This window comes from Odocoileus virginianus, chromosome 17 (assembly GCF_023699985.2).
Source record: "Odocoileus virginianus isolate 20LAN1187 ecotype Illinois chromosome 17, Ovbor_1.2, whole genome shotgun sequence".
NCBI lineage: Eukaryota > Metazoa > Chordata > Mammalia > Artiodactyla > Cervidae > Odocoileus > Odocoileus virginianus.
The window spans coordinates 32,019,839-32,047,275 of record NC_069690.1 but is presented as its reverse complement, the minus strand read 5'-3'; the positions used below and the strand labels follow the sequence as shown (position 1 = coordinate 32,047,275).

General features: G+C 47.8%; 1 protein-coding gene across 8 annotated transcripts in view; it reads left to right on the top strand.

Moving 5' to 3' along the window:
- Positions 1 to 27,437, top strand: part of SPECC1 (sperm antigen with calponin homology and coiled-coil domains 1) — a 195,976-nt gene that overhangs the window by 56,068 nt on the left and 112,471 nt on the right. For 4 of the 8 annotated variants that reach the window (XM_070479192.1, XM_070479191.1, XM_020896402.2 and 1 more), the window contains 2 exons: positions 1,025 to 1,191; positions 8,174 to 8,312. The exons of 1 other annotated variant lie outside the window; for it this stretch is intronic. In XM_070479192.1, coding sequence (XP_070335293.1) covers positions 1,045 to 1,191; positions 8,174 to 8,312 — 286 coding nt within the window. In that variant the 5' untranslated portion in view covers positions 1,025 to 1,044. 3 more of the 8 variants (XM_070479194.1, XM_070479193.1, XM_070479195.1) reach the window with 3 other exon arrangements.

The window sequence follows — 27,437 nt, the reverse complement described above, 5'->3', positions numbered from 1 at the left end:
AGGGAAGTCCAGTCACCTGGTGGTGTTTTTTAAAGTGCATTTTCCAGTTTGTTTCTTATCTGCAGTTTTGGTCCTTGACCTCACATCCCTGGTCGTGAGCGTCCACAAGGACAGGCAGAGTCGGAGTCCCACTGTGCTGCTGAGAGGGAAAAGGGCTCAGAGGTTCATGGCCAGCTGGCCCACATCCTCAGGAGTGGTGGCAGGACGCAGGCCATCTTCCTCACCTTTGGACATGGGTTTCCCCCAGGTTTTTAACCACATCCTGCTCCTTTGCACAAATTATCTTTCCTAGAATATTTTAATTTAGTAACTCTACCCTATAATGGAAGGTCTGTCTGATAAAAATCTTCCCAATTAATTTTTAATTGATGCCATTTTTGTCCAAAAGAAGAAAAAAAAGCTGTGCTTCTGTGAAATTGAATTTTCAAGTAATTCATTTATGTCTATTTGGAAATTATGTAAGTTGCTCGACTGTCAACCCTAAAATGGCAAGGCTTACAGACATAGTATGTCTCGACTCCAGCTGACCTGTTTTATGTGGGAAGATACATGTATCTCCACATTGCTGAAGAGTAATGTCATAACATTTCCCTTGTAGCTCAGTCAGTAACGAATCTGCCTGCAGTGCAGGAGACCTGGGTTCGATCCCTGGGTTGTGACGATCCCCTGGAGAAGGAAACGGCAAGCCAATCCAGTATTCTTGCCTAGAGAATCCCATGGACAGAAGAGCCTAGTGGTCAGTCCATGGGGTCGCAAGAGTCAGACATGACCTAGTGACTAAACCACCACAACCCATGTCAGAACATCGGTAATGGTACATGTGTGTTTTCAGTAGTTCAGTGAGAGCTGTTGAGAAGCTGTAGAAAGGAACCTGGTGGGAAGGTACCATCTGAGGAGGAAGGTGCTCTCTGTGCATCCTCATCTGGAGGCTTGTTCTCCATGACAGCAGTGATGCCCATGGTGTGTAGGGGTGAAGCTCTGTCAAGTGTGGACACACGGGTTTTCTTTTCTACCCTTTGTACAGAAGGACTCCCTGGGACAAACATGAAGAGCGCAGCCAAGCCTTGGAGTCCAGTGACCAGGACAGGGAGCCATGGGGTGGACCGCCCCCGGCCCCTCCCCGCCCCCTCTCCCGGCATGAAGAGCTCTAAGTCTTCCACCTCGCTGGCTTTTGAGTCCCGACTCAGCAAGGTATGGATGGGACACCGGGCAGGGCTGCTGGGTGCCCTGACGCAGTGAGCAGGGCCCCAGGAGGGCCCCAACATAGCTTGACCTGAAGGCACAGAGCAAAGGGGGTGCAGTCAGGGTACCCTGGACTCAAGAGGAAATCTGTGGTTGGACAGAGACGGGGACCCCCTGCATGGACCATGTGGACTCTCCAGCCAGAGTCTGGCCCTAGTGTCCACTGGACGGGCTCAGGGTCACCAGGGTCCTCATAATCCAGGTGTCACTGCTCCACTGGCTTGCATCTGGGCTTCTCCTCTCAGGGTTCCCCCCCCCAACCAGGGCAGCCCTTGGGGGTCTCCCCTGCTGGCTCGTCCTCACTCCCCAGGGTTCCTAACATAAGTGGACTGGAGCACCTCCTTCCACCCTGAGATGAAACTCAGAGACCTTGTCACTGGCCTACACACATAGACACTCTGGAGAAATCAGTGTAGCATCCTAACTATAGAAGGAATAAAAGGAACATCATTTATAATTAAAACATCACATTTCCACCTGAAACTGCCTGTGTGTGGCTCCACTGAAGGACCTGTAATGCTTCTTGTTGCCCCATGGATGTGGCCACTCTGGGCAGACAGATTCAGGGTTATCGTGTTGATGACTCGGGCACCGGGGAGGCTGGGGTGATGGTTTGAATGCTGAGCACTCTTAGTGAAGTTGTGAACCCAAGTGCAGTCTTCCCTTGTTCTTAGAAAGTTGAGTGTATCTTAAAGCCTTATAAGAAACACGTTGTCTTTATACGTAAAACAAAGGGGTGTTCTCCACTCGGATAACAATCAAAGATGCTCCAGCTCTGCGAGTGTCTGAGGGATCTGTGAAGAGTGTGGATGCAGACAGTTCCTTGTGCCAGGCTGTCAGGTTCTCGGAAGGACGTCTGGGGTCTCCATCCTCCCACCCAGTAGACGCCAGTACCGCCTCCAAACACGGTGGCAGCTAAAGACACCCCCACAAAACTCTGACATGCTCCCTGAGGAGTGGCACTGTTCCTGGTGAGGACAGTTCTTGTAGGTGACAGCATCCACTCATGAATTCTGACACCGAGTGGGGGTGACACATGGATCTGTGTCTCCAGCCAGCGCTCCTCCGGCTGCCTTTGTGACCTACCTCCTGGGTGTCTGGAAGGGCCCTTGAAGGTGACATACTCAACACTGACTGCTCTCCTTCCCCTCCGTCTCTCCCACCTGCAAACCTTCTCCTCTAGACTCTCCCTGTTCCAGTAAATAGCAACTCCCTGCTGTCATCACCCAGGCAGAGCCCTGACATCATCTCCAGACCCTCCTTTCCTCCCATCCCACAGTTCACCTGCAAAACATCCCAGGGACCACCTGCCTGCTCTTGACTTTGTAGCCTATGCTCTGTTCTCAACAGAAGCTGGGTGGTTCTTTCAACACAAGTCAACACAAGTCACTCCTCTGCTTAAAATCCTCCAGGCTCTCCCCACCCACTCAGAGGGGAGTAAAGTGTCCTCCCACCCTGCCGAGCCTGGCTCCCTGGACTGCATGCACACAGCTTCTGGGCTTCCCCTGTGCTGTCCTGTTGCTCCCTGGCAGTGCTCAGTGTGGGCTGAATGCCCTGCAGGGGCGGTGGGTTAGGAACAGCTTGCTGAAGAGGGGGTCAGACAGGCCGCGTCAGGACCTCAGCCCTGCCCGCTCCTGGCTGTGGAACCTCAGGCTTCACAGCTGCTCTGAGATGGGGTGAGGTCTGTATCTGCCCTGAGATGTAAGTGTGGATAGTGTCCTGCACATAATTTTGTTTATCATTATTCTGTTATCCTGGCCCTGACCATTATTTCCATCATTTTAATTTTTATTGTCTTTGACCTATTGGGAGACATCTTCAATATGGATTTTAAATGAATACATACATTTCCCCCATAACCGACCCTGAGAACTTCTGGAATATATTAAAATATTTTCAAGCAGTATTTAATCACAGGTGAAGCTCAGGTGTGTTTCCTACTGCTGATGAACCAGTAAAATGGTAGCTGTTTCTGCTTTGATGGATGTGTGTTTTGGAAACTGGTTCCAGTGGGAGGACATCAGGGGAGACGCAGATACTCCTCTGGAGGCTCTCGGCTCTTGTCCTGGTCCTCCGGGTCACCAGGCCTGAACCTGTGAAAGAGGGTGACAGGGTTGGGGGAAGGAATAGCCAAGAGCCGCACCCCAGTACTCTCTGACCCTCCTCTCCTCTCTGCCTCTGTGAGCAGAGGAAGAAGACAAAACCCAGAGCCCAGAAGAGAAAGAGGCGACAGACATTGACAGAAAAGCAAGTGACTTCCCCCCAAGTATTTTACTGCTGAAATCTGAGCACTTAGAGAAGCTGAATTACACTGAACACGACGTCCCACCACCTGGATGCCATGGTCAGCATCTCACCACGGCTGCTTTACAGAACTTCCTGGGTGGCTCGGTGGTAAAGAATCCACCTGCCAGTGCAGGAGATGGGGCTCAACCCCTGGGTCAGGAAGATCCCCTGGAGGAGGAAATGGCAACCCACTCCAGCATTCTTGCCTGGGAAATCACATGGACAGAGGATCCTGGTGGGCTACAGTCCATGGGGTCACAAAGAGTCAGACTTGACTGAGCACGCACACATTACCTACGACTGCTTTGTAGGAGTTGGACACATATAAGGGTAGACAGATATGTTTTCACTGGCCCAAAATAGGAGAACTAAAACACATGCACCAAAAGTAGAATGAAAGACCCTGCTTCAGATGCTGGCCTAAGCTGTGGAGCCGTGGAGGAGCAGGTTTGTGTGGGGAGCAACAGGAGCCTGGATGGGATGGCGGGGGTAGGGGGGCTACTGTGAGTCCTCATGTCACTGAGCCCAGCACAGAGAGACAAGCCCCCCCGGGCTCCCTGATGCAGACAGGCCACGTCACATCAGCCACTAGAAGGCCCATGTCTATTAGTCAGGACTCCCTTGGTCACAAATGACAGAACATTGACTTGAACAGAAGAGAAATCTATGGAAGACATTTGAGGTTCCGGGTCACTGTGTGCAGGACAAAAGTGCAAGACCAGAGAATAGAGAGACCGGGACCATGGACTGGGACTCCCCAGGACTTCACGTCACCTTTCTCTGCTTCTTTGTCATCTTCTTTGTCACGTGGTATGAAGTCTGGCTGTCAGTCCTGCCCGTGCCTCCCCCATTCCTTGGAGGGTCCAGCTGCTGCTTGCTTCTGGTTGGTTAAAAGCAAGCAACAAGCAAAGTATTGGGAAAGGTCCCTGCTTGGTGAGCACGAGTCATGTGTTAACCCCATCCAGTTTCCTGTGGCTGGGGTTCAGGGTCCCCGTAAAGCAGTCTCATGGTTTATGTTCTCCTTGAGTCTTGGGGACCAGGTCAGTCCTGTTGTTGTCCTTCGGGAGAGAATGCTCCACAGTTGCACTACCTGAAGCAGGAACCACCAGCCCATGTGGCATGATGAGCCGTAATGTGTGTTGTGAGTGCAAGACACACATCAGGTTTTGAAGAGCGAGTGCAAAAAAAGGAAAAGAACTCATCTGTGTGTTCTACATTAATTGATAATATTTTGAATGTATTGCGTCCAGAAAATATGTCACTAAATTTAAGGTTGCCTGTTCCATTTATGTTTTTTAATGTTCGTCCCAGACCATGTAAACTTAGGTCCATGGCTTGTATAATATTTCCACTGACAGTGCTACTCTAAAACCATTTGGTTCTCAAAGTGTGGAACCCACAGCAGCAGTACCAGCATCCCCTGGGAACTCATCCGAAAATGCAGATCCTCAGGTCCCACCCAGACCTAGGGGATCAGAAGCTTGGCAGGGGTGCTGGGGCTGGGGTGCAGGCATCTGTCTGTGGTTTAACAGACCCTTAGGATTCTGACAGACCCTGAAGTTTGAGAACCACTGCTCCAACCATTAACATGTTTTCCACTTTGAAGGACCAGATTGTGTTTTGTGCGATTATTTGAGAACTTTGACTTCCCCCGTCCCCATCTTTGTGGAATTGAAGGAATCTCTTAGCTACATGAATCTGTGAGCTGTTCAGACGTTTTCCTTTTGTAATCTTTCCTGTACAGGTGCTCAGCAGCTTAAATATCAGTGGAAGCGTTGGTGAAAATACTTATTACACACATCAAAGCAAGACCGATGCTTTTGTAGGGATCTTGTATAAGAAACCAGAGATCTCAGGTGGTACCAAAGTTGCATTTGATGACCAGGAAACAAAGCCAAGAATGCAGCCATGAACAGAGAAAGAAGAATTAGTAACCTCACTCCAGCGGTGTGGCTGGCGTCTCCTGGCTTCTCTTAGGCTTTGACGCAGTGGAAATGTTCTGTGTCTGATATTGCCTCAGAGGACAGGAAGGATCAATCTGGGGTCTTTATGTCCTGCCTCTGGGGAAAGTACTAAGCAGTGAGTCTTTCTCCAAAGGAATTCCTCGTGGAAGGTGCAGGAGAAATGAAGGGCTCCCTGTAAAAGCTTTGCTGCCACCCAAATAGGCCATGCTGCACTAGGAAGACAGCACGCCACTGGCCTGGAGCACGTCTGTCTTATCCTTTTGCCAGTGAAGGATGGGATCAGATCTTTTTATAATACAGGTTGGGACCCTAAAGTCCAAGAAGAGGCCGAGGAAGTTGGGTACAGCTGGTAAAATGGAACTCAGAAGTGGGCTTCAGAGTTCACTCAGATCCGTATCATGGCTTGATCTGTTTATCAGGTGGAGAAACAAAAGTACAGGAACAACCCACAAAAGCACAGAGGTAAAGTGATTTGCCCTGGGTCACACAGCCAGTAAGAGGCAGAGCCAAGACTCCAGCCCAGGATCCCAAGTCTGAACTTAGAGCTGGTGCCCTGAGATGCCACTCTGTGCCGCCCATGCGACATGGCTTTCCTCCAGCCCTGCCCACAAGCCCTCGCCCTGGTGGTGTGCCCGGCGTCTCCTGGCTCTTCTTGGGCTCCAGCCCAGTGAAAACCTTCCAGGCCTTGGAAACACAGTCCTGGGCCTGCCTCCCAGTCCTGCCTCACCCACACAGCCTCGAGTGAGTTAGTTAATTCGCTTTGTCAAGTCCGGGGTAGTCAAGCTCTGGTTTGAATCAGAAGTAACATGTGAGTCAAGGACCTAGAAAGACCCAGGCTGCCGCATGTCATCAGCTCCTGTGTTCCCTTAATTCTGCCTCTGACCCTCCAAACGGGCTTACCACCCAGTCCTAACAGCAAGAACTTGACTTTGCCTTCCTTCTGCCTCCCCTAGGTGCTCTCTCTATTCCCCCCACCCCTGCCTGCCCTTCCAGCTGCCTCCTCTCTCCCCTCCCCCACCCTGCCTGATCCCTCCTTCTCTTCTGCTCACAGAGGGGTCTCTCCAGTGGACTCAACTGGATGGCTTTCCTGGCTGGACCACATGGGTTTCCCTGTTGTCTGTTCATTACATCCGAATCCTTGTCACTGCTTCTCCTCAGCCTATTTCTCCAGGAGCTAGGAGGGTCCTTCCCTGGTCCCATGTGCTCCCCCTTCCTTCCCCGCCCTGCTCCCTGCCCCCAGCTTTTAGCGTACACCTGTGGCCTCAGGGACACCCCGTCCACTTGGTCCTCCAGGCCTGGTCCAGGGCACCTGCTCCGTGAGGATGCCCACACCTCCCGTTTTTGTTTTCCTCACTCTTCATGACGAGTTCTGAGTCACCACACAGGAACTAGCCCCTTTGCTGGTTGTTGACCCTGAGAGCAGGCCGCCCACTCTGCTGTGACCCGTGGGCACCCTGGCCCGTGGATTCAGCACATTGCATGCACTGAGGGTGGACGCCCAGCTGGCAGTAGGTCTTCGGAGCACAGTGTCCAGGATGGTGGGAGCAGCTCTGGGGGCTGTGGTGAGAGGGGAGGGGCCCCAGGCTCTCTGTTCCACACCCTCCCTGTTCTCCCTCTCTGGTCTCCTTAACCTTCAGGAAATGGCCCTAGAGCAGGATGGAGCCCCTGACCAGTGTGGTGGCCTGGGCTTCCTGCTCCGGGTCTCCGTTGATTCAAGGGAATTTTCATGCTGTTTCTCCGAGTGTCATGTGTGTTTGTGGAGGCTCTGGACACCTGCCTGCCTCGTCTTCTAGAAGGATCCCCTCCACAGCCATCTTTAACCAAGACTCTGTGGTTGGGAGAACTTATTTGTGGTTTTTCTCCTTCAGCTCAGGTATGGTTTACCTGGGCCAGAGTGTGAGCTCATTTAGGCCTGCCCCCCACTAGGCCGCCCCCCACATACACACTTCAATACCTTTCAGCAAATGTTTGTTCTCTGCCTCTGTGCCAGGGAAGAAGGCAGACAAGGAGCAGGGGTCCTGCTGTCTTTCTGCCATTCCTAACCATTCTTCTGGCTCCACAGCAGTCCCTCTCCTCCATCTGAACACAGTATGTGTGGGGTCGCCTGCCAGTGCTTGGGGTGGGCACCTGTGGATATTCCCCTGTTTGTATCTCTTCCCTCTGAGATCGGAAGAATCGCCAGAGATTGTGCTACTTTTTATTGTCTTTGAATTTCTTGTGTGTCACTCTATCCTGACTTCTGTGTGCCATATAGTTCTTTTTTCGTTGGTTCCCAGTCTTTTAAGAAAAAAACAATAATACATCGGGGCCATCCTTGTGGTCCAGTGGTTGACTCCCTGCTTCCAATGCACGGGGCGTGGGTTCCATCCCCGGTTGGCCTGCACGCTGGGGGCAGGGGGTGGGGGTGTCTCAGCCAAATAAATACATAAAAATACACATCATATTTTAAAAACGTCATTATTTGAATGTGATTGATGGGTGGTGACCGCCCACGACCTTACACGGATCTCTGAAGCAGTGCTGAAGGCCCGCGCCAGGACCAGAGGGCATCCGGGTTTGTCCACTCTGCGCTGTTCCCTCCGGCCGGGGTGGGCAGGTGGGGCCCGCTCCGTGCTGTGCCGGTTTATGGCGCCCCTTCCCGAAAACGCATCTCTTCACCCTCTCTCCCCCACCTCTCTCAGCTCAAGCGGGCCAGCAGCGAGGACACGCTCAACAAGCCCGGGGTGGCCGCCGCTTCCGGGGCAGCAGCTCGGCTGAAAAAGACGTCCACGTCTGGGGCCATCTCCGAACTCACCGAGAGCCGCCTGAGGGGCCCCTCAGGTAGGCGGGAGTGGGGACAAGGAGACACTCAGGCGTAGGGGGCGGGCAGGTGGGAGGGTCTCAGGGAGGTGGGGGCAGGTGGGCGGGGTCCGTGGAGGGGCGGGGCACGTGGGGGGAGCCCAGGGCGGAGGAGCCCAGGAGGCCCTTTCTTGTCCGTTTGAAAACATCTCAGGGCTTCACTCCCCCTTCCCCCGTCAGGTCTGTCAGGAACACTTTGACTCAGGAGCTTTTAGGCGACAATATATCACAACGGGGGGTTTATATGTCTCGGGGAGACAGACACAAGGGGACACGGAGGCGGTGGGGAGCCCTGTGTGCCCCTCCGCCCCTCTGCTTGTCCGTCTCCCTGCACGTGTGGCCTTCGTGGGGATCCAGGCAGGGTGGTACAGGCCGTGGGGCTGTCTTGGGGTCTTGGTACGGCAGTGTTGATGAGTGCGTGGGCCCACAGGTCCCTGGCCAAGCTGCCCAGCCTGCGTCCTGGGTCCTGTGGAGACCAGCAAGATCTCAAGGCTGCTCGCAGTCGCTCAGATGCCAGTGGCCGCTGAAAGCCGTGGGCATTCTCTGTGTTAGCAGTTTCTTGAGAAACAGAAAAGGTGTTTTTTTTTTTAATCCATTATTCAGAGCATTGGAAACTTAAAACATCAAAGAATATATTTCATATTCTTTTGCAGCATGTAGATAAGAAAGCTGAGCTTTCCGTGGTCCAGTTCACAGTGCAGGCCCATAAATGATCGTAATGTATTGTTCAGTTATCCAAGATGGGAACAGCTGAAATGTTCATTTATGATAGGGGTTTAATGGTAGCCTGCTTATGACTTCCTCACTTTTACATAAAATATCACAGATTAGCTTTCCAAAGGTATATTTTAATTTACTCTTTTCAAAAAGTTGAATCTGTAAAGAATATATGTGACTTTTTTTATGATGTGGGGGGAATGGCCTCATGTTTCTCTACAACCGTTTTACTTTTCACAAGACTGGTTTCATGCTTTCTAAATAATTTTATTTATTAATTTTTGGCTGCACTGGGTCTTCATTGCTGCGCAGGCTTTACCCCACTTGCGGTGAGCAGGGGCAACTCTAGTTGCTGTGCTCAGGCTTCTCCCTGCAGTGGCTTCAATACTTGTGGCTCCCAGGCTCTAGAGCACAGGGTCAATAGTTGTGGCTCACAGGCTTAGTTTCTCTGCGGCATGTGGGATGCTCCCATATCAGGCCTGGAACCTGTGTCTCCTGCATTGGGAGGTGGATTCTTTACCACGGAACCACCAGGGAAGCCCTCACACATTTTGCTTTAAGTCAGCCTAAGATTGTTTTACAAGTTAACAAAGTACCACGAGAAAACTAACCGACTGACCTCACTCTCAAATATTGATGTAAAAACGTTGAGGTGAAAATTTTAGCAAGTAGAATTCAACAAATTAACAGCAGTAGGGCATATCAAAACCAAGTGGATTTATGCCATCCAAGATTGGCTTACTAGGAGATTCAGGAATATAATTCTTCACACAATATTAATAGGCTAAAGAGGAAAAATCATGAGATCATTCCGATAGAGATGGAATATGCCTTGGACAAAAAGAGCACTCTTTGATTTCACTTTCACTTCTTTCTGATTTAAAAAAAAAAACCTCTTGGTAGATTACAAGTGTATGGGTACTTCTTTAGTGATATGAAATGTATGTATCTCTAGCAACATTATGTATCTCAATACATAATATGTATCTCAGTATGTATCTCAATACAACATTATGCTGTATTGTGAAATCTTAGAAGTATTTCCATTAAAATCAAGGATGACTTAAGTTTGCCCATCACCAATTTTTTCTGCAAGTATTAAGCTAGGCAGTGAGACAGGAGAGCTATAGGAGGGTGCTCATGATAGAACATAATGGTGATGTTATGCAGACAATAACATTGTATGCTTAGAATTTCCTGAAAGTTGTATTATTAGAAAAACCTTATCATGTCCTGAAAATCTGATAGATAACAATAAGAGTTCAATGGGTGGCTGATTATAGAATGTGAAATATCAATAGCTTTCTCATCAGTAACTAGGAAAGATAATGACGTAAGAAATAATCCCATTTGTAAAGGAATGAAAAAGGTAAAATAGACCTAGTAGTAAGCTTAATATTGGGACTTCCCAGGTAGCACAGTGGGTAAAGAATCCACCTCCAATGCGGGAGGGTTTGAACCCTGGGTAGGGAAGATCCCCTGAAGAAGGAGGGAATGGCAGCCCACTCCAGTATTATTGCCTTGAGAATTCTGTGGACAGAAGAGCCACAGTCCATGGGGTCGCAAAGAGTCAAACACAACTGAGCATGCATGCACACAAACAATATGACCAGGGCCTATATTTTAAAAAATCTTAAAACTCTTTTAAAAGGACATAAATGAAGGTATGCATAAGTAGAAGGGTATATACCTGGCTCTTGGATAAGACTATAACAAAGATTAAATTTAGTAGCTATGTTAAATAAAACAGATGTCAGACGTATCCTATGAATTTGTCTTCATCTCGGTTAGAGTATCAGTGGGAATTCGAGAGCAGAAACACTGATAAAATGAGACTGATTTACATGAAACAGCAGTTTTCAACCTCAGGCGATTTTGCCCTTCACCCCAACCCAGGGAACCACCGGCAAAGTCTGCAGACAGATTTGGTTGGCATCACTAAGGGTGATACTGCCATCCAGTGGGCAGAGGTCAATGGTGCTGCTGAGCTTCCTGCAAGGCACAGGATAGCCCCTCACAGAAAGGAAGGGTCCTGCCAGAAATGTCAGTAGTGCGCTGTTGATAAACCCTAATCTAGAAGAATAAATCCTCTCTGATAACCAGGAAGTTTCTGAAACATCAGCGATCAGGGAGGACTATTCAGTGGAGCAGATAGTCCACAGGATTGGAGGACTCTGTGTAGGATTACAGTAGCATTTTCTATCAAGATGGATAATTCACTCACAAGTAATGACTGATTGGGTCTTTAGGAAAAAATAAAGCTGGATCCCTATCTCATGCCTTTCATCAGAATTAATTCCAAGAGGATTAAAATTTAAACCTTAAAAAGTGAAACCGTGAACGTGCAGAGGGAAAACATCAGAGAATCAACTTGTGGTCTTGGCCTTGGAAAGAACAAGCACAGAAGTCATAGTCAAGCACAAAAGTCAACTGGTGAAAAAAAATCACATAAATATTAAACACTGCTTTGTAAATAAGGGGAAATTATTTGCAAGACATTGTAACAAATGGGGCTTATTTACAATGAGTTTGTGTAAATCGATAAGAAAAATAGTACAAAAGAAAAATGGGTAGTTCATGTAAAAAGGAAATACAGATAGCCACTAGAAAGATGCTGGGACTTCCCTGGTGGTCTAGTGGTTAAGAATCTGCCTGCCAATGTAGGGGCACAGATTCAATCCCTGGTCCTGGAGGATCCCACATGCTGCGGGGCAACTAAGCCTGTGTACCATGACTACTGAGGCCATGAGCCCTAGAGCCTATGCTCCACAATGAGAGAAAGCCCAACAACAGCAACAAAGACCCAGCACAGCCAACAGAAAAAAGATACTAAGTCTCACTTAGAAGTAAAAGGATATAATTCAGAGCAATAATTAGATATGTGATTTCTCCTAACAGATTAGTAAAAATTAAAATGATTGAGGAACTTCCTTGGTGGTCCAATGGTTAGGACCTTCTGCTTCCACAGCAGGGGACACAGGTTCAACCCCTGGTCAGGGAAATAAGATCCCACATGCTATGCAGCACAGCCAAAATAAATTTTAAAAAAGAACTACAAAATGATTGATAATTTTTTATGTCATTAAGGGTGAGGGGAGCCACACCACATATTGCTGATGACAAGGACAATCTGGTAAAATCTATCTACATTTGAAACATGTATGATCTTTCACCAAGGATTTCTACCACTTAGCATTTATCATTACTGATATGCTTGAAAAAGAATGCCTATACATAAACAAGATGTTCGGTTGTGGCATTATTATAACAGTAAAGCACTGGAAATATCCAAGTGTGTATCAGTCCAGGGCTGGTTGCATAATGAGATTTTGGTATAGCAGAATAGTATGCAGCCATGAAAATGGACATGGTAGATTTGTATGTACCAACAGGGAAAGATTATTACTAAGTGGGGAAAATAAGATGGTGTGTATAGTCTGACCTCATGTGTTTTGATTTTAAATACATGATTTAATTTTTGAAATCATAACTGTTTCCCTGGAAGGATGTAGGGATGTTACTTTGAGGAGTATTGAAAGTGGTGGGATGTATTCCGACAGTTATCATTTAAATTCCTGAATGTAATGAGGTTACCTTGATTGTAATGAAATTACATCCTTTGACTTAATCAAGTTGGATTAAAAAATTGCGCTTGTCTCCGGAGCTTTTGGGTTTTAAGTGCGGGTAGTCCTCAACAGGGCTTCCATTATAGCTCAATTGGTGAAGAATCTGCCTGCAGTGCTCAATATTTTTATATCAGCTTTTGTACAGCTGGCACTTTTGTACATGGTCACATATCCCCAAACCAGCTCATTCCTGTGAATTCAGACCCGTGCATCAGCTGACAAACCGGCCATTAGGAGCACTGGCCGACAGGTCACCCATCAGCAGGTCTGTCTCTGCGGCAGGTGCCAGCACCCCTGCCATTGTGCAGTCGTGTTAGGTGGTTCTATGAATATCAGCTCACACTTTGTCTTTATTTTACGTGCATGAAAACCAGGGGAATGAGAGCACTGGCACTAGTAATAAGTGTGGGTTTTAATGTCTCAGTACCATTGAGACAAAGAAGGAGGTGACTCACTGTTAGAAAGGGCACCCCCATCAGGAGCTAACTGGAGTCACCACCACTCGCTATAGATTCAGCTGTAAAGACAAAAATGAAACTAAAGAAAAGAAGGAAAATACTAGCAGTACGTGGCTGATTTCCTCTTAAAGGAAGATGTAATTATAAATTGTATGTAAACACTTAGGGGACAAAATTCTTTTTATGGCCCTCAACATTTGGCTTTGGGACATGTTTTCAGTAACAGCGTTGGATGGTATAATCTGTTTTCTTTCAAGTATATTAATTTTGGAAGGGATCCTGTCATGAAACAATTATACAGTGTTGTGATTTTAAACTCACAGCAGTTAAACCTGTGATCAGCCTGTATTGTACCCTTTGCTGGGAATTGATCTGTCCTTGGGGAGGAGCCCTCAAACCTAGCACAGAAGAAAATGCTCACTCTTTGGGTCGTACTGACCATATGATGGCAACTCTGCTAATGCACTGTCTAATCTGAGTGCTAGGGGAGCTTGGTGAAGGGGCTGGATTGTCTCCGGGTTCTGATGTCCAGGCCCAAGCATCCCCAGGGCCCTGTCACCATCTGTAGTACCCAGAGCAACCACTGGAAGGCAGGGAAGGGTCTGGACAGGGCAGGTAGTCCAGCCCTACCTGGTACCCTCCCCCACCCCACCCCACGCCCACCCCACACCAGGTGTTGGCCTCGCTCAACCTCACCACAGCCTCCAGGAGAAGGCAGTGTTTCGTCCAGATCACGACACTTCAGGGAGGTCACATGAGCGTTACTTTGTCTTCTCCATGCCCACCCATTTCCACAATGAACACTTGCTCCTCCTAACTAATTTCGAATCAGTATTATAACATCTCTGTGGCAGAGCCCAGCCCAGACACCTGCTTCTTTTCTCCCTCCAGTGTCTGTGATGCAGATCTGGTCTTAACTGATGGGCATGGGCTTAGAGAATGGGGTGGCCCCTGGTGGTAGATGGCTGTCCTCCCTGATAGCCCCTAACTGCACATCCCAGGGCCCCAAGAGATGCTGAGCCTTTTGGGTGACCCCCTGCCAAAGCTGCAAGGGGGTCCCGCCACTAGATGGCAGCCTCGTCCACACACTGACTCGTGTTCTGGAAGCCCCCACTCTGACTAGAGGTCCTTTTGACATTCATGCAATTAGGTCAGCAAACATTTTTGAGTGCCTGCTGTGTGTCTGACACTGTTTTAGGCAACAGGGCAACCTCAGGGGGCAGGACAGAGATCCCCCATCCGTGGAGCTCCATGAACAGACATGGATGAGAACACTGCAGGCCCATGGCTCAGCCGAGGTGGGAGGGGCACAGGACAGAGGGCTGAGGTTGGGGGCTGAGGGAAGGAGTGACTCACCCGGCCTCATTTTACTTTTTTTTATTTTTAATTTTTTATTTTTATATTGCAGTATAGCCAGTTAACGTAGCTAGACTGGTGGCTCAGACACTAAAGAATCTGCCTGCAACGCGGGAGATCTGGGTTTGATCCCTGGGCTGGAGAGATCTGCTGGAGGAGAGAATGGCTAGCCACTCCAGTATTCTTGCCTGAAGAATTCCATCGATGGAGCAGCCTGGCAGGCTACAGTCCATGGGGTTGCAGAAGAGTTGGATACCACTACTACTAGTCAATTAACAGTGGTGTGTTAGTTTCAGATGGGCAGCAAAGGGACTCAGTCATACATATACATGTATCCACTCTCCCCCAAACTCCCCTCCCATCCAGGCTGCCACAGAACATTGAGCAGAGTTCCCTGTGCTCTACATTTTAAATATAGCAGTGTGTACATACTGATCCCAGACTCCCTAACTATCCCTTCCCCCTACCCTGGCAACCATAAGTTTGTTCTCTAAGTCTGTGAGTCTGTTTCTGTTTTGTATGATGTGTTAAGATTCTACATATAAGGATGTCATATGATACTTCTCCTCTGACTGATTTACTTCACTCAGTATGACACTAAATCCATCCATGTCTCTGCAAATGGCATTATTTCATTCTTTTAAATGTTTGAGTAGTATTCTATTGTATATGTGTACCACATCTTCTTTATCCATTCTTATGGACTTGACCTCATTTTACAAGGAGCATTTTGGCTGCCTGTGCAGACTGGACTAATGGATGGGGGGAGACCCAATCAGAGGCTATGGCCAGGCCCTAGGAGAGAGCCTTTTCAAGGCTGAATAATATTCCCTTCTATGTAAACCACATTTTCTTTATCCCTCCGTCACTGACTGATCAGGAAATAGATTTAACTTGTGCAGTGTCCAGGGTGACACCACTCTGAGGAGGTTTTGAACTTGGTACTGCTATTATATTGGATTCTTTGAGGGTACCTGGCAGTTTCATGACCCTGTACTTCCCAAAGGTACATGGTCATCAGGGTTTGGTGGCTTTCAGGGTTCCTCTCTGGGAACCTGTGGTTCAGAGGAGGGCAAACTCTCCCTACTTGTCCCTCCAGAAATACTGACTTTTTTGCAAAGTCTTCCCGTCCAGAAATGTGGCCGCCTCTCTGAGTCTTCCTTTTTGTCTTTCTCTATAGTCCACATATTTCTTCTCCTTTTTCTTCTGTTTGTTGAGTTTACGCCCAGGTTTATACTTTTATTACTTTTGTGGATGGGATTGCTTTTTCTTCTTTTTTAACGTGGAAAACTTCATGAATGTGCATGTCATCCTCCACACTAATCTTCTCTGTGTCCTTCCAATTTTAGGATGTGTGCTGGTGAGGTGAACATTCACTGTATTTTTTTAATTAGATATTTTAAAACGATCTAATTTGTAACGGACTCACTGGTACTGATGATTTTCAGTTGATTCTCCCATGATCTCCAAGTGGGTGATTCTATCAGCTGCAGATAACAAAGCCCTTTGTCTCCTTCATCCCTGTGGCTGTGTCTTTTCTTTTTCATTCCTGCTGTGTCGTGTGTGTGACACTCGGGTTGTGTTAAATGCTAATAATATCCTTTTTCTCATTTTACTGTGATTGCTTTTGATCTTTCCCCATTAAATTGGATGCAGAAAGTTGGCTTGAGATATTGATGTGCAGGTTCAGTTCTTCCTTTCCTCTTTTGCTTAAGAGTTTCTAGATTGGGTGGTAGATTTATTAAATGCCCTCAAGGCATTCTGTTATGACTGTAATTATTGATTTTCTCTTTACCCTGGAGCCTCCTTCAGGGAATTCAAATATATGTATATTCTGTCTCCTGAGAATGTCTTCTTCATCATGTATTAATATTTTCTTTAATCCTTTTGATTACTTTTGTGCATCCTCTGATTTTTTTTATCATCTAATGTGCTTCACTTTGTTTCTTTACTCCAGCTATTGTGTGTTTCATCTTTTGTCTGATTTATCTGATCTCAAATTGTTTCTTCTTCATAACCTGTTGCTGTAGCTTCACAGCTGTAAAAGCTTGAATTTCATTGAGGATACACATTAGAGATTTTCTAAAATTTCCTATTTCTTCCAGTAACTGTTTCATAGGTGCTTATTTATCTGGACTTCTCAGTTGGTTCCCTTCTTATGAACGGCCAAGACTTTCCAGATAGATCTAGTGAGTTTCTAGAATCATCCATTTTCACAGAGGGAAGTCTGTTGTATCACGTTCTGGGGGCTGTGTCCACATAGGTGGCTTTCTCTTACTCTGAGACTCAGGGTAAACTTCTGAACAGTGACCCAGTTTTCTCCCATCAGTGTCTTTACTCAGTGGCGGATCAGACCCTCCCCCTTGGAGAAGCTTCTCCAGTTTCCTCACCTGTAAGATGAGGTCAACCACACCCATCTCAGGAAGTGGTGAGAAGGAAGCGCAGTGGCCTCTGTGAGGAAGCAAGAGTAAAGCCTAACATGGAACTGTCTTTATGAAATGTGAGTTTCCTCGAAAACCGCCCTGCGCGACAGGACCTCAGAGTCAGGAATTATGGCGATTAGATAAACCCACCTGCCATGGGTTCTGTCTGGTACATCTTGCCTAGGAGCTCCCAGCTCTGCATTACGATGTGCTTTTTTTTCCTTCCAAATCTACCATCCCTTGCACTTGGTCAACAATTCCTTTTTCAGTCAAAGTTAAAGTTATCCTTTTTGGTTCGAAGCAGTAAAATTCAGGTCAGGTTTTGACTGAATATATGAAAGAATGGGCTTCCCAGGTGTCACTAGTGGTAAAGAACCTGCCTGCCAATGCAGGTAGATGTAAGAGACACAGGTTCGATCCCTGGATCAGGAAGATTCCCCTGGAGGAAGACACAGCAACCCACTCCAGTATTCTTGCCTGGAAAATCCCATGGACAGAGGAGCCTAGTGGGCTGCAGGCCATGGGGTCACAGAGAGGACATGACTGAAGTGACTTAGCACACGCACACACACACGCATGGAAGAATGTTCAGCAGCCATAGCACATCGGAAGCACTCAGCCACAGGAAATGAAGAACTCCCGGTTACTGGAGTGAAGGTTTCACTCCACTCTTAACTCCTTGCTGGGGATGTTGGAGGGTAATTGAATCAGATCCTTACTGACGTCCTTCCTGACTTCAGGAGGTTGCTGTTAAGCTCAAAGACCTCCTCCTGCATATCTTCTCTTGTCCCCTCCCACGTGGGGGACACTCTTCCAGGCCCTCAGGCCAAACCTGTGTTTCCACCCCAAAGTGAACCTACCTTCTGGAAACGCTCCCCCAACAGTTGACACTGTCTATCCATTCGTTCCTTCACCAAGTGTTTGTGTCTGCTGAGTCCCAGGCATCTTCCCAGGTGCCAGGGAGGCAGCCATGAGCAACACACAGAAAGCCCCAGCTCTCCTGGGTCTTGCACTGTGTTCTCGTTCTTGTGGGATTTTTCTGAATTGTGCTCACCTCTCACTGCACGGGCTTCCAGCTTCCTCTAGCATCTTACTCCTCCGACTGCAGTCACCCAAATCAGCTGTCCTGTTTTCTGTCAGCCTCCTTTCTTGAGTGTGTGACTGCCTTTGTCACCACATTTGCCCACTTTTCATTTCCTCTGGGTTCCCTGACCCAACTTGGCCTGGCATCTCTCACCTGAAAAGCACAGAGGCTTCTTGATTTGGGTTGGGCTGCAAAGGGTTCCCTCATCATTTATAGCAACTTTGAACATTTTTTAAAATTGAGGTTTCTTGGGCTCCAGTATCTCTGTAGATGGTGACTACTACCATGAAATTAAAGACACTTGCTCCTTTGAAAAGAAACCTATGACAAACTTAGACAGTGTATTAAAAAGCAGAGACATCATTTTGCCAACAAAGGTCAGTATAGTCAAAGCTATGGTTAGTCATGTACAGATGTGAGAGTTGGACCATAAAGAAGGCTGACTGCCGAAGAATTGATGCTTTAAAATTGTGGTGCTGGAGAAGACTCTTGAGAGTCCCTTGGACTGCAGGGAGATCAAAGCAGTCAATCCTAAAGGAAGTCAACCCTGAATATTCATTGGAAGGACAGATGCTGAAGCTGAAGCTCCAATACTTTGGTTACCTGATGCGAAGAGCTGACTTATTGGAAAAGACCCTGATACTGGGAAAGATTGAGGGCAGGAGGAGAAGAGGGCAACAGAGGATGAAATGGTTGGATGACATCATCAACTCAGTGGACATGAATTTGAGCAAACTCTAGGAGGTGGCGAAAGACAGGGAAGCCTGACATGCTGCAGTCCATGGGGTCGCAAAGAGTTGGACACGATTGAGTGACTGAACAATACCTCCTGTCTTAAAAGGTCGCTTTCATCCATTCTTTTCAGACCATTCAGAGTGGATTTTGAGGAAGCAATGTCTCTCTCTCTTTCTGCACTCCTGTTTCATTGGTTTACAGAATAATTAAGTTATGTAAATAAGATCATTGGTACAACTAGCATGAACAGGTTGAAGCAATCCACCTACTCCCAGTATGCGGATGTCCCAGGTGGAAGGGCTGAAGTGCATGCTTGTTCTGGGAGGAGCCTCCCAGCCGCCAGTGCCCAGGACACTGGTCAGTGTGCCCTGTTCAGATGGGCGCCTCAGTGATCTCGGCGGGTTGGCTGTGGGTCAGTGCTGGAGGAAGGTGGATGAAAGGGCAGGTTTTGCAGCAGCAGGGCCCTTGTCCTGAGCTGCAGCTTTGGCCAGCCCAGCCCCGTGCTCAGACACCTCAGACAAGATCTCTGCCTCGGCTGCATAAGGGACTGGGGCAGAGCACCTGCCTGGACCCAGCGTAGTCCCACTGTAGCCCTGTCCCAGTCCTGTTCTTGCCTTGACTCCAGTCCTGGGCTACAGCGGGGCTGGTTCTCCAAACACACTCAGGACTTTGCCACAATCAGGCCTCTGTCCTGATGAGCCAGACCTGGCCCTACTGCTGGGCCTGCTCCTCCAGGATGCTTGTCCATGCCTGGAGCCCTGCCCTCTCTGCTGCCCCACTCCTGCCACACTGGATGTTGACAGCAGTTCTGATCACCAGGAAGGGACCAGCTCGTAAGCATCACCTTCTCCAGGAAGCCTTTCTGGATTCCTCGGCGGGCTGTGCTTTTTTCCCTTTTAAGGACACGCTGCTTGTGTCCTTCTGTCCAGCCCTCTTGAGTCCTGCCCGGTGCTGCTGCTCTGTCCTTCCTCCTCTTTCTCTGCTGCTCCCAGGACCGTGTGTTGGACCTGCTGGCAGCACACTCAGGAAGAAGGCCCATCCTGCTAGGGGGTGAGGGCTCTCTCTTCCCTTTTATCTCATCTTCTTCAAAGCACGTATCTTTCTAGCCTTGATTCTTGGTAGCGAGGCACCCCTGGACTTCAGTCATGCTCATTGACTCACAGTGAGGGATGGGGCTCTTTTTAGTTCAGAAATAATTCATAGAGCCCTGAAGGCTCATCTATTTATCTCCCTTGACTTAAAAACCCAGCTTTATGGAAGTGTAATTTACATATTCTCAAATTCACCCATTTAAGATGTGCAGGCTGATGATTTTTGCAACTGGGCTTTAGAACGTTCCCATCACACCGGAAAGATCCCTCACGTCGTTTCCGGTCAATTCCTATTTCACTTCAGCTGCAGGCAACTGCTTTCTGTCCCTATAGATGCACCCTCAACTTTGTGTGCTGCCTTCTGGAGCATTCTTCAGACCAGCATATGCGCTGTTTGCCTGAGGAATTTCTTCTGATTCAATTACTACACTTCATTTGTCACCCTCTCTTTGACTCTCCCCATGTTTTTAAGTTTCTCTTGGTTTCTCTTTATATGAACCTTGTTGGCCTTTGACTTAGAAACCTGAGTTTCCCCCTTTCCTTTAGAAAATGGAAAACTTGGAGTGTCATGTACAAAACGGTACTGGATAGTATTGACTGAGTAAAGCAGCCTTAGCCCCTCACTCCTGGGACTTCCAGAAACCATTGAGTGGAAGTTTGAAGTAGGGTGAAGTCAAATTATAGTAATAAGTGAGCTGTGATATCCTGTGATCTACCTAGTCTTCCTCACCTTTCTTCCTTCAGACATCAGCAACCACTGATCTTTTTACTGTCTTCATAGTTTTGCCTTCTCTAGAATGTCATATAGGGTTTCCCAGGTAACTCAGTGGCAAAGAATATGCCTGCCAATGCAGGAGACACAGGAGACTTGGGTCTGATCCTGGAGATGGGCATGGCAACCCACGTCAGTATCCTTGCCTGGAGAATCCCATGGACTGAGGAACCTGGTGGGCTACAATCTCTAGGGTCTAAAAGAGTCTGACACGAGACAGAGACTCAGCATGCACACAGAATGTCATATGATTGGAATCATACAGGATGTAACCTTTTCAGACTGTCTTCTTACACTTTGCAATCTACATTTAAGATTCCTCCATGTCCTTCTGTGGTTTGACAGCTTGTTTCTTTTTAACTCTGAATAATAATATGGATGCACCACAGTTTGTGTATCCATTTATCTGTTCACCACCTTGCATTTGGATAAATATCAAGGAGTGTGATGGATGTTATGTGGTGAGGATTTGTTTACCTTTGTAACAAACTGCCAGGTTGTCTTCCTAAGGGGCTGCACCATTTTGCACCCTCACAAGCAATGAATTCGAGTTCCTGTTGCTCTTTATCATTGCCAGCATTTGGTGGTGTCGGTGTTTGGGATTTTCGCCATTCTAATATATGTGTTGTGGTATGGATCAAGATTTTTTTTAAATCTTGGTACAAGCAGAAATTTGAAGTTTGATTAGGTATTTGCTAAGAGATTATTGTCAGTTTTTTTCAGTTGGGATAATGGAACTGTGGTTTTGTTTTGTTTTTCTAAAGAGTCTTTATCTTTGGAACACAAATTGAAATATTTGCCAATGAAATAGGATTTCTGGGATTGCTTATTACTTGGGAATGGGGGGGAAATGGATGATGGTATTTGAAACAGGGTTGACTATGAATTGATGTGTTTAAACTGGGTTGATAGAGAATCATCATAACATTGCTTTCTATTTTTTGTATATGTTAGAAATTTTTAGTAATAAATATTTAAAATTAAAGTAGCTCATGTTATTAAAAAAACGGTGGGCTCTTTGGTGTTTAGTAAGAATTTCAGCCTGTCTTCTAGCACCACCTTCAGGGTAAGCTCAGTCCTTAATAGAATCATGGAGAAGGAAGCGATATATGTTCAACAATTGTACATGTACTGGGTTAATATTTAAAGGATCCTCCTAGAAACTAAAGAATCTTCTGGTAATATACACAATTTTACCTGACATTATCTAGAGAATATATGTGATTTTTTTCAAAGTGAATTTTTTAAATTAAAAAAGCAAAAGCAGTACAATGTGCACTACAGCCAAATAAAAAACATATGGAGAAGCAAAAATAATAATAATAAAAAGAACATAAAGGACATAGAATCTCACCTACTGCATTCAAAGAGAGCCACTCATTCTTCATCAGAACCTTGAGGTATAACTTTCCATCTGTGTGTTTGTGTCCAGATGTTTTTTGTTTGTTTATAAACAAAAAATAAGATTTATGTCCTTGATATATGTACCGTTCTGCTTTCTAGGGTAGCACGTCTGACACATTGTTCAGGGGCTGCATAGGCACCACTGTATGGTTGTGTCATCATTTATTTAACCATCATTTACTAGCCCCAGTGTTAAGGACTTCCTTGGTGTCTCAGACGGTAAAGAATCTGCCTGCAATGCAGGAGACCCAGGTTCTGATCTCTGGGTCGGGAAGACCAGACTGAGCGACTTTTCTCTTTCCATGTTAAACACTGAAGTGTTTTCCCAACTTTTTGCTGTTAGAAACAGAAGGGGTCCTTATATTCAATGAAGATTCCTAAAAGCCCCCCCCCCCCCAGCCAGTCTTCCTTAAATAACCATTTCAAATAGAAATAAAATAGAAAATACATAATTCCAGGTTTTGTTTTGGAGACAATTCAGGAAATTTTAATATGGACTGTGTTGTTGTTCAGACGGGATCAAACCAGAGTTGGTAGGTGGATTTTTTACCACTGAGCCACCAGGGAAGCCCATGGACTGTGTACTATACACTATTTTGAAAGTACTATTTTTCATAGGTTTGATCATGGTATGGTAGGAGAGTTCAGGAGACTGTGCTAGAACTAGTTGGAGGTGAAATGTAACGAAGTCATGTTGTCTGCAACATACTTCAAATGAGTTAATGAAGAAGAAAATGGAGAGGGATCAAGATAGAGGCAAATGTGGTAAAATGTTTCTAGTTTGTAAAGGAGGTGATGGATATTGAAGGTGTTCACTGTAGTATTCCCTTTAGTGTTCCCTGTAGTGTTCTGGCCAAACTTTTCTATGATCTGAAAATGTTCACAGTGAAAGTTTAGACAATAAAGAAGGCTTTCCCCCTTTTAATTTTATAAAATGTTCATCCATGTTTACTTTTATATTTTCATATTTTACACTTAAATTTATATTGAATTGGAATTTATTTGGGGCATAAAGAGGGACATATGGCTGTCACTTAATTTGAAGTGCTACTTTATGTTTAATTCTTTTGGGAATTTCCATTCTGTTGTAACCACACTGTTTTTCTGATGTAATTTTATGGCATGTTTTTCTTTCTTTTTTTAAAAAATTATTTCTTTATTTTTGGCTGCACTGGGTCTCTGTTGCTGCAAAAACTTTCTCTAGTTGCCATGAGCAGGGGTCACTGTTTGTTGCAATGCTTAGGATTCTCATTGTGGTAGCTTCTCTTGTTGCAGAGCACAAACTCTAGGCGAAGTGGGCTTTAGTAGTGGTGGCGCATGGGCTTCATTGCTCCATGGCATGTGGAATATTCCCTGACCAGGGATTGAACCTGTGTCTCCTGCATTGATAGGTGGACTCTCAATCACTGGACCACCAGAGAAACCCACATGTTTTTATCTCTAATAAGGCAAATCTCTCTTTATTCCTCCTCTTGCAAACTTTCTTAGGCTTTCTGATGCTTTATTCCTCCAGGTGAGTCTTGGAATAAACATATCAAGTTCATGATTCATTTGAATTTTGATAAAATTATATATTTTAACTATTTGGGCAGACTTGATGTCTTTATAATGTTTACGTTTTTCATTTCAATGATGTAGTATTTCCGTGGAAAGCAAAGAATCCTTCAGAAGCTAAGTGACCATTACAGAACTATTTTGTATGTTTGAGAAGCTAGTGGCATATTATAGAGTAAATAAATATGTTATTTACTTCAGTATTTATTAGATGTGGATGCAAAAAGGAGTAAGACAGGATCCTTGCCACTCGTGGAGTTCACAGTGTATAAAGAATATTCCAAGGACAGCCGCACCGAAAGGGAGTATTTGATGCTGACTGGGGTGAGCAGGCCCCCAGGGGAACTGATACCTGACCACGAATTTAGAGCAGAGAACCCGTATTTTCCAGGTAGCCAGGTTACAGCAGAGTTAAACCAGAGGGAAGAGAACAGATAGGAAAGCATAGGGGCTGAGACAGGAGGGTGTGTGCAGGGCACCACAGCTGGCTTCATGTTGCTGGGAGATACAGGGAGGCTGTACTATTATTTCATTTTTAATATCTATTTATTTGGCTACCCCGGGTCTTAGTTGCAGCATGAGGGATCTTTAGTTGCGGCATGTGGGATCTAGTTCCCTGGGGACTGAGCCCAGGCCCCCTGCATTGGGAGCGAGGAGTCTCAGCTACTGGAGCACCAGGTAAGTCTCAAGGGATGGTATACTTTTGAAAGTAGTTTTGAGGTCAGAGTAACAGGGTGGGAGGGTGCAAGATGATACCATGCAGGAGAACTGGGGACTTTATGCTACTGGTAGAGGAGAGCCCCAGATGGCTCAAGTGGTAAAGAAACCTCCTGCCAATGCAGGAGATGTAAGAGTGGTGGGTTTGATCCCTGGGTTGGGAAGATACCCTGGAGAAGGAAATGGCACCCCACTCCAGTATTCTTATGTAGGAAACCTCATGGGCAGAGGAGCCTAGCAGGCTATAGTCCATGGGGTTGAAAAAGAGTTGGACACGACTGAAGCGACTTAGCAGAGCCTATAAACTCACTCATCCATTTGTTCGCTGCTCTCGTGATGTTTGCACTCTACTGGAGAGACAGTAAACAAGTCCACTGAACAGTGGAAAGTGTCACAAGGTCCACAAAGCCAGGAAGTGTGTGTGTTGAGGGTCTGATTTACTCTTCCATGTGATAAGACAAGAGAAACCCCTCTTAAGCGAACAAATGGTATTTGACCAGAGATCTAGGAAGTGAGAGGTCTGTGTTATGTTGGAATGCGGGGGAAAGCATTTGGGTCAGAGGGAACAGTGAGTGCAAAAGCCCTGGGGTGGGAGCACCTTGGCTGATCTGGGGAACAGTGAGAAGGTGCTGTAGCAAGACCAATGGGGGGAGTGGGGGCAAGTCCACAGTGGAGGGAGGGGGAGGGAATTCAGGGCCTTGGAGGCCATGGTAAGGGTTTGGCTTTTCCTCTGAGAGACAGAAAGAGCGTCTAAGTCCGGGGACTTGACCTGGGTCTTAGAAGCGTCGCTCTGTCATGTGAAGGTCAGACCGTAAAGAGGCAGGGGCAGAAGGGAGGCTGGATCAGAGGCGGTGGCAGAGATACTGGTGGGAGGGGACTATGGGCTGGACCGGGTGGCAGTGGTGGAAGCAGTGAGCAGTGCTGAGAGATGGTGGCATTGACTACATACATCCTGACACATCCTGTTATGGAGATGAGGGAGACTGTGTGAGACACTGATGGTAAAAAACCTAGAACTGTCTTTTGTTCCCATTAAACTGAGGAACCCAAGTTGGAGGCATCAAGACGGTAGTTGGGTAGATGAATCTGGAGTTCAGAAGGCAGGACCAAGCTTAAGACACACTGCTGCTGCTGCTGCTTCACAGGGCAGGACTTAAAAGCCACAGCTAGGCTGCAAAGGCCAAGTTAGAGGCCCTGAGCAAATTGGACGGAGGTGACCAGCCATTAGAGTACTCAGTGTCCAGAGGTCACGGAGGTGAGGAGAAAGAAAGGAAGGGGATGGAGAGGAGGACACCAGAGGAGGCAGAAAACTAAGTGTGCTGTCCAGGAAGCGGAGGGAATAAACTGTTGTGAGGATCCAAGTGACCAAGGCGATCTGAAATGCTGAATGAGAGCTGAGGTGAACCAGTGTTCAGGGGACCCAGGAGCTGGAAACCACCGTCCTGCTTCTGATTTTTTTTCCTATTATGTATTTTCACTGAAAGAATTAGCGAGTTCTAAGCGTTTTCACTGCAAGGCTGACTATGAAAGTCGTTCAGGGTAGAAAGTCATTTAGGGTGATTTCCGTAACTCAGTCATTTCTGAGAGCAGATCCTGCTCATGACTGGCATGCATTTTTATTTTTAGTGGCAGCATTCATCGCGGAGAATGTTGTTAAAGCGTCTTCCTCAACACCTCCGCCTCAAAACTTGCTTGTTGGTCTATTCATTTATCCCAAAACTTAACTCAAAACTTACCCAGAAATACTTAGGAAGCGCCTGTCGTATGCAACCCCAGGTTTTTCCCGATAGTCTGATATCTCACGCGCAGGACTGTGCCTTCCTCGTGACACCTGGCCTCGGCCTCCCCGCAGTGGGGTTTTTCCAGCCCGCAGTGTCCAGCTGCAGTTCCCCGCGGCCGCCCCTAGAGGCCGGAAGTCGGGCGGCGGGCGCGTCCCTCCCCCACCGGGGAGGAAGACTCTGGGAGCCCCAGAGAGATATGCAGATAAGGGGGCGGGGCAGCCCCAGTCGAGGGGGACGGCCTGCCGGGGGAGGGGCGGTATGCAGATAAGGTGGGCGGGGCGTGCGGGTGCGCTGGCCGCGGGAGTCGAGGTGGGCGGGCCGCATGCAGATGAACGAGCGCGGAGCGGTCGGCGGCCGCGGCGACTGAGGCGACGGCCCTTTCTTTGACTGGAGCTGACCCGCCAGACGCAGCCGCTTCGTCAGCCCGAGCCGGCGCGAGCGGCCGCGCGGTGGACGCGCCGTCCGAGGCGGCCGGCCGGCCGCTGCCCTAGGCGGCCGAGCCATGGGCAACCACTCGGGGCGGCCCGAGGATCCTGAAGCAGGTCTGTGCGGCGTTCCGGGGGTCGCCGCGCCCCCTCGCGGCCGGGCGCCCTTCCCCCACCGCCCCGGGCCGGGCCGCGCTGCCCGCGGGCGCCGGGAGGCGCGAAGGCGAAGTTCCTGGGCGTGAGTCCCATCTCTGGAATGCGCGGCGGGGGTGGTGGGCTCACCTGTGCCCGCGCCGCGACCGGGAGCGCCGCCGGCTCACCTGGCGGCCGGACGGGCGGAGGGGGGCCGGGGGAGGTCCGTGCGGACGTGTGGGCCCCTGCCTCACCCGTGTCACACACTTTCCAGAGCCCAGTGGACGGTGTGGGAGGTCAGCAGGTCTGTTACTCACCCTCAGATGGGGAGCCGGACGGTGACTGTTGCTCACTCAGAATAGCGGGGGCAGATTCCAGGACCCGTGCTTCCGGTCCTCACACGGGCACTGCTCAGAGACCGCTGGCCTCGTCCTCAGCGCTGAGGGTCAACCTGGCCTCCCGCAGACCTAGACGCTACTGGCCACGGGGTTCACGTTTGCCCACGAATAGGATGTTTCTGCCCTGTCACACACGCAAACGTTTTACTTCAGCGTCCCCAAGTGCGTGCTGGCCGGCAAAGGAGATGGTCCCTCTCGGGCTGGAGTCCGGGGGCGGGCAGGTGACCAGTCTGTGAATCTGGGACAGAGTCAGAACTCGAAACTCTTTTCCAGGGGTTGATTTTTAAATTTGAATTTGAATGAGGAAATTGCCCCAGCTTGTCCAGGTGACTTGTCCCCAAATCCGAGGCAGGGCTGTCATTAAGACCTGGGTCTCTTAGCCTCGGTTCACTGGTCTCCGCTCACCTGGGCAGGGAGGCCAGGCAGGGGCAGGC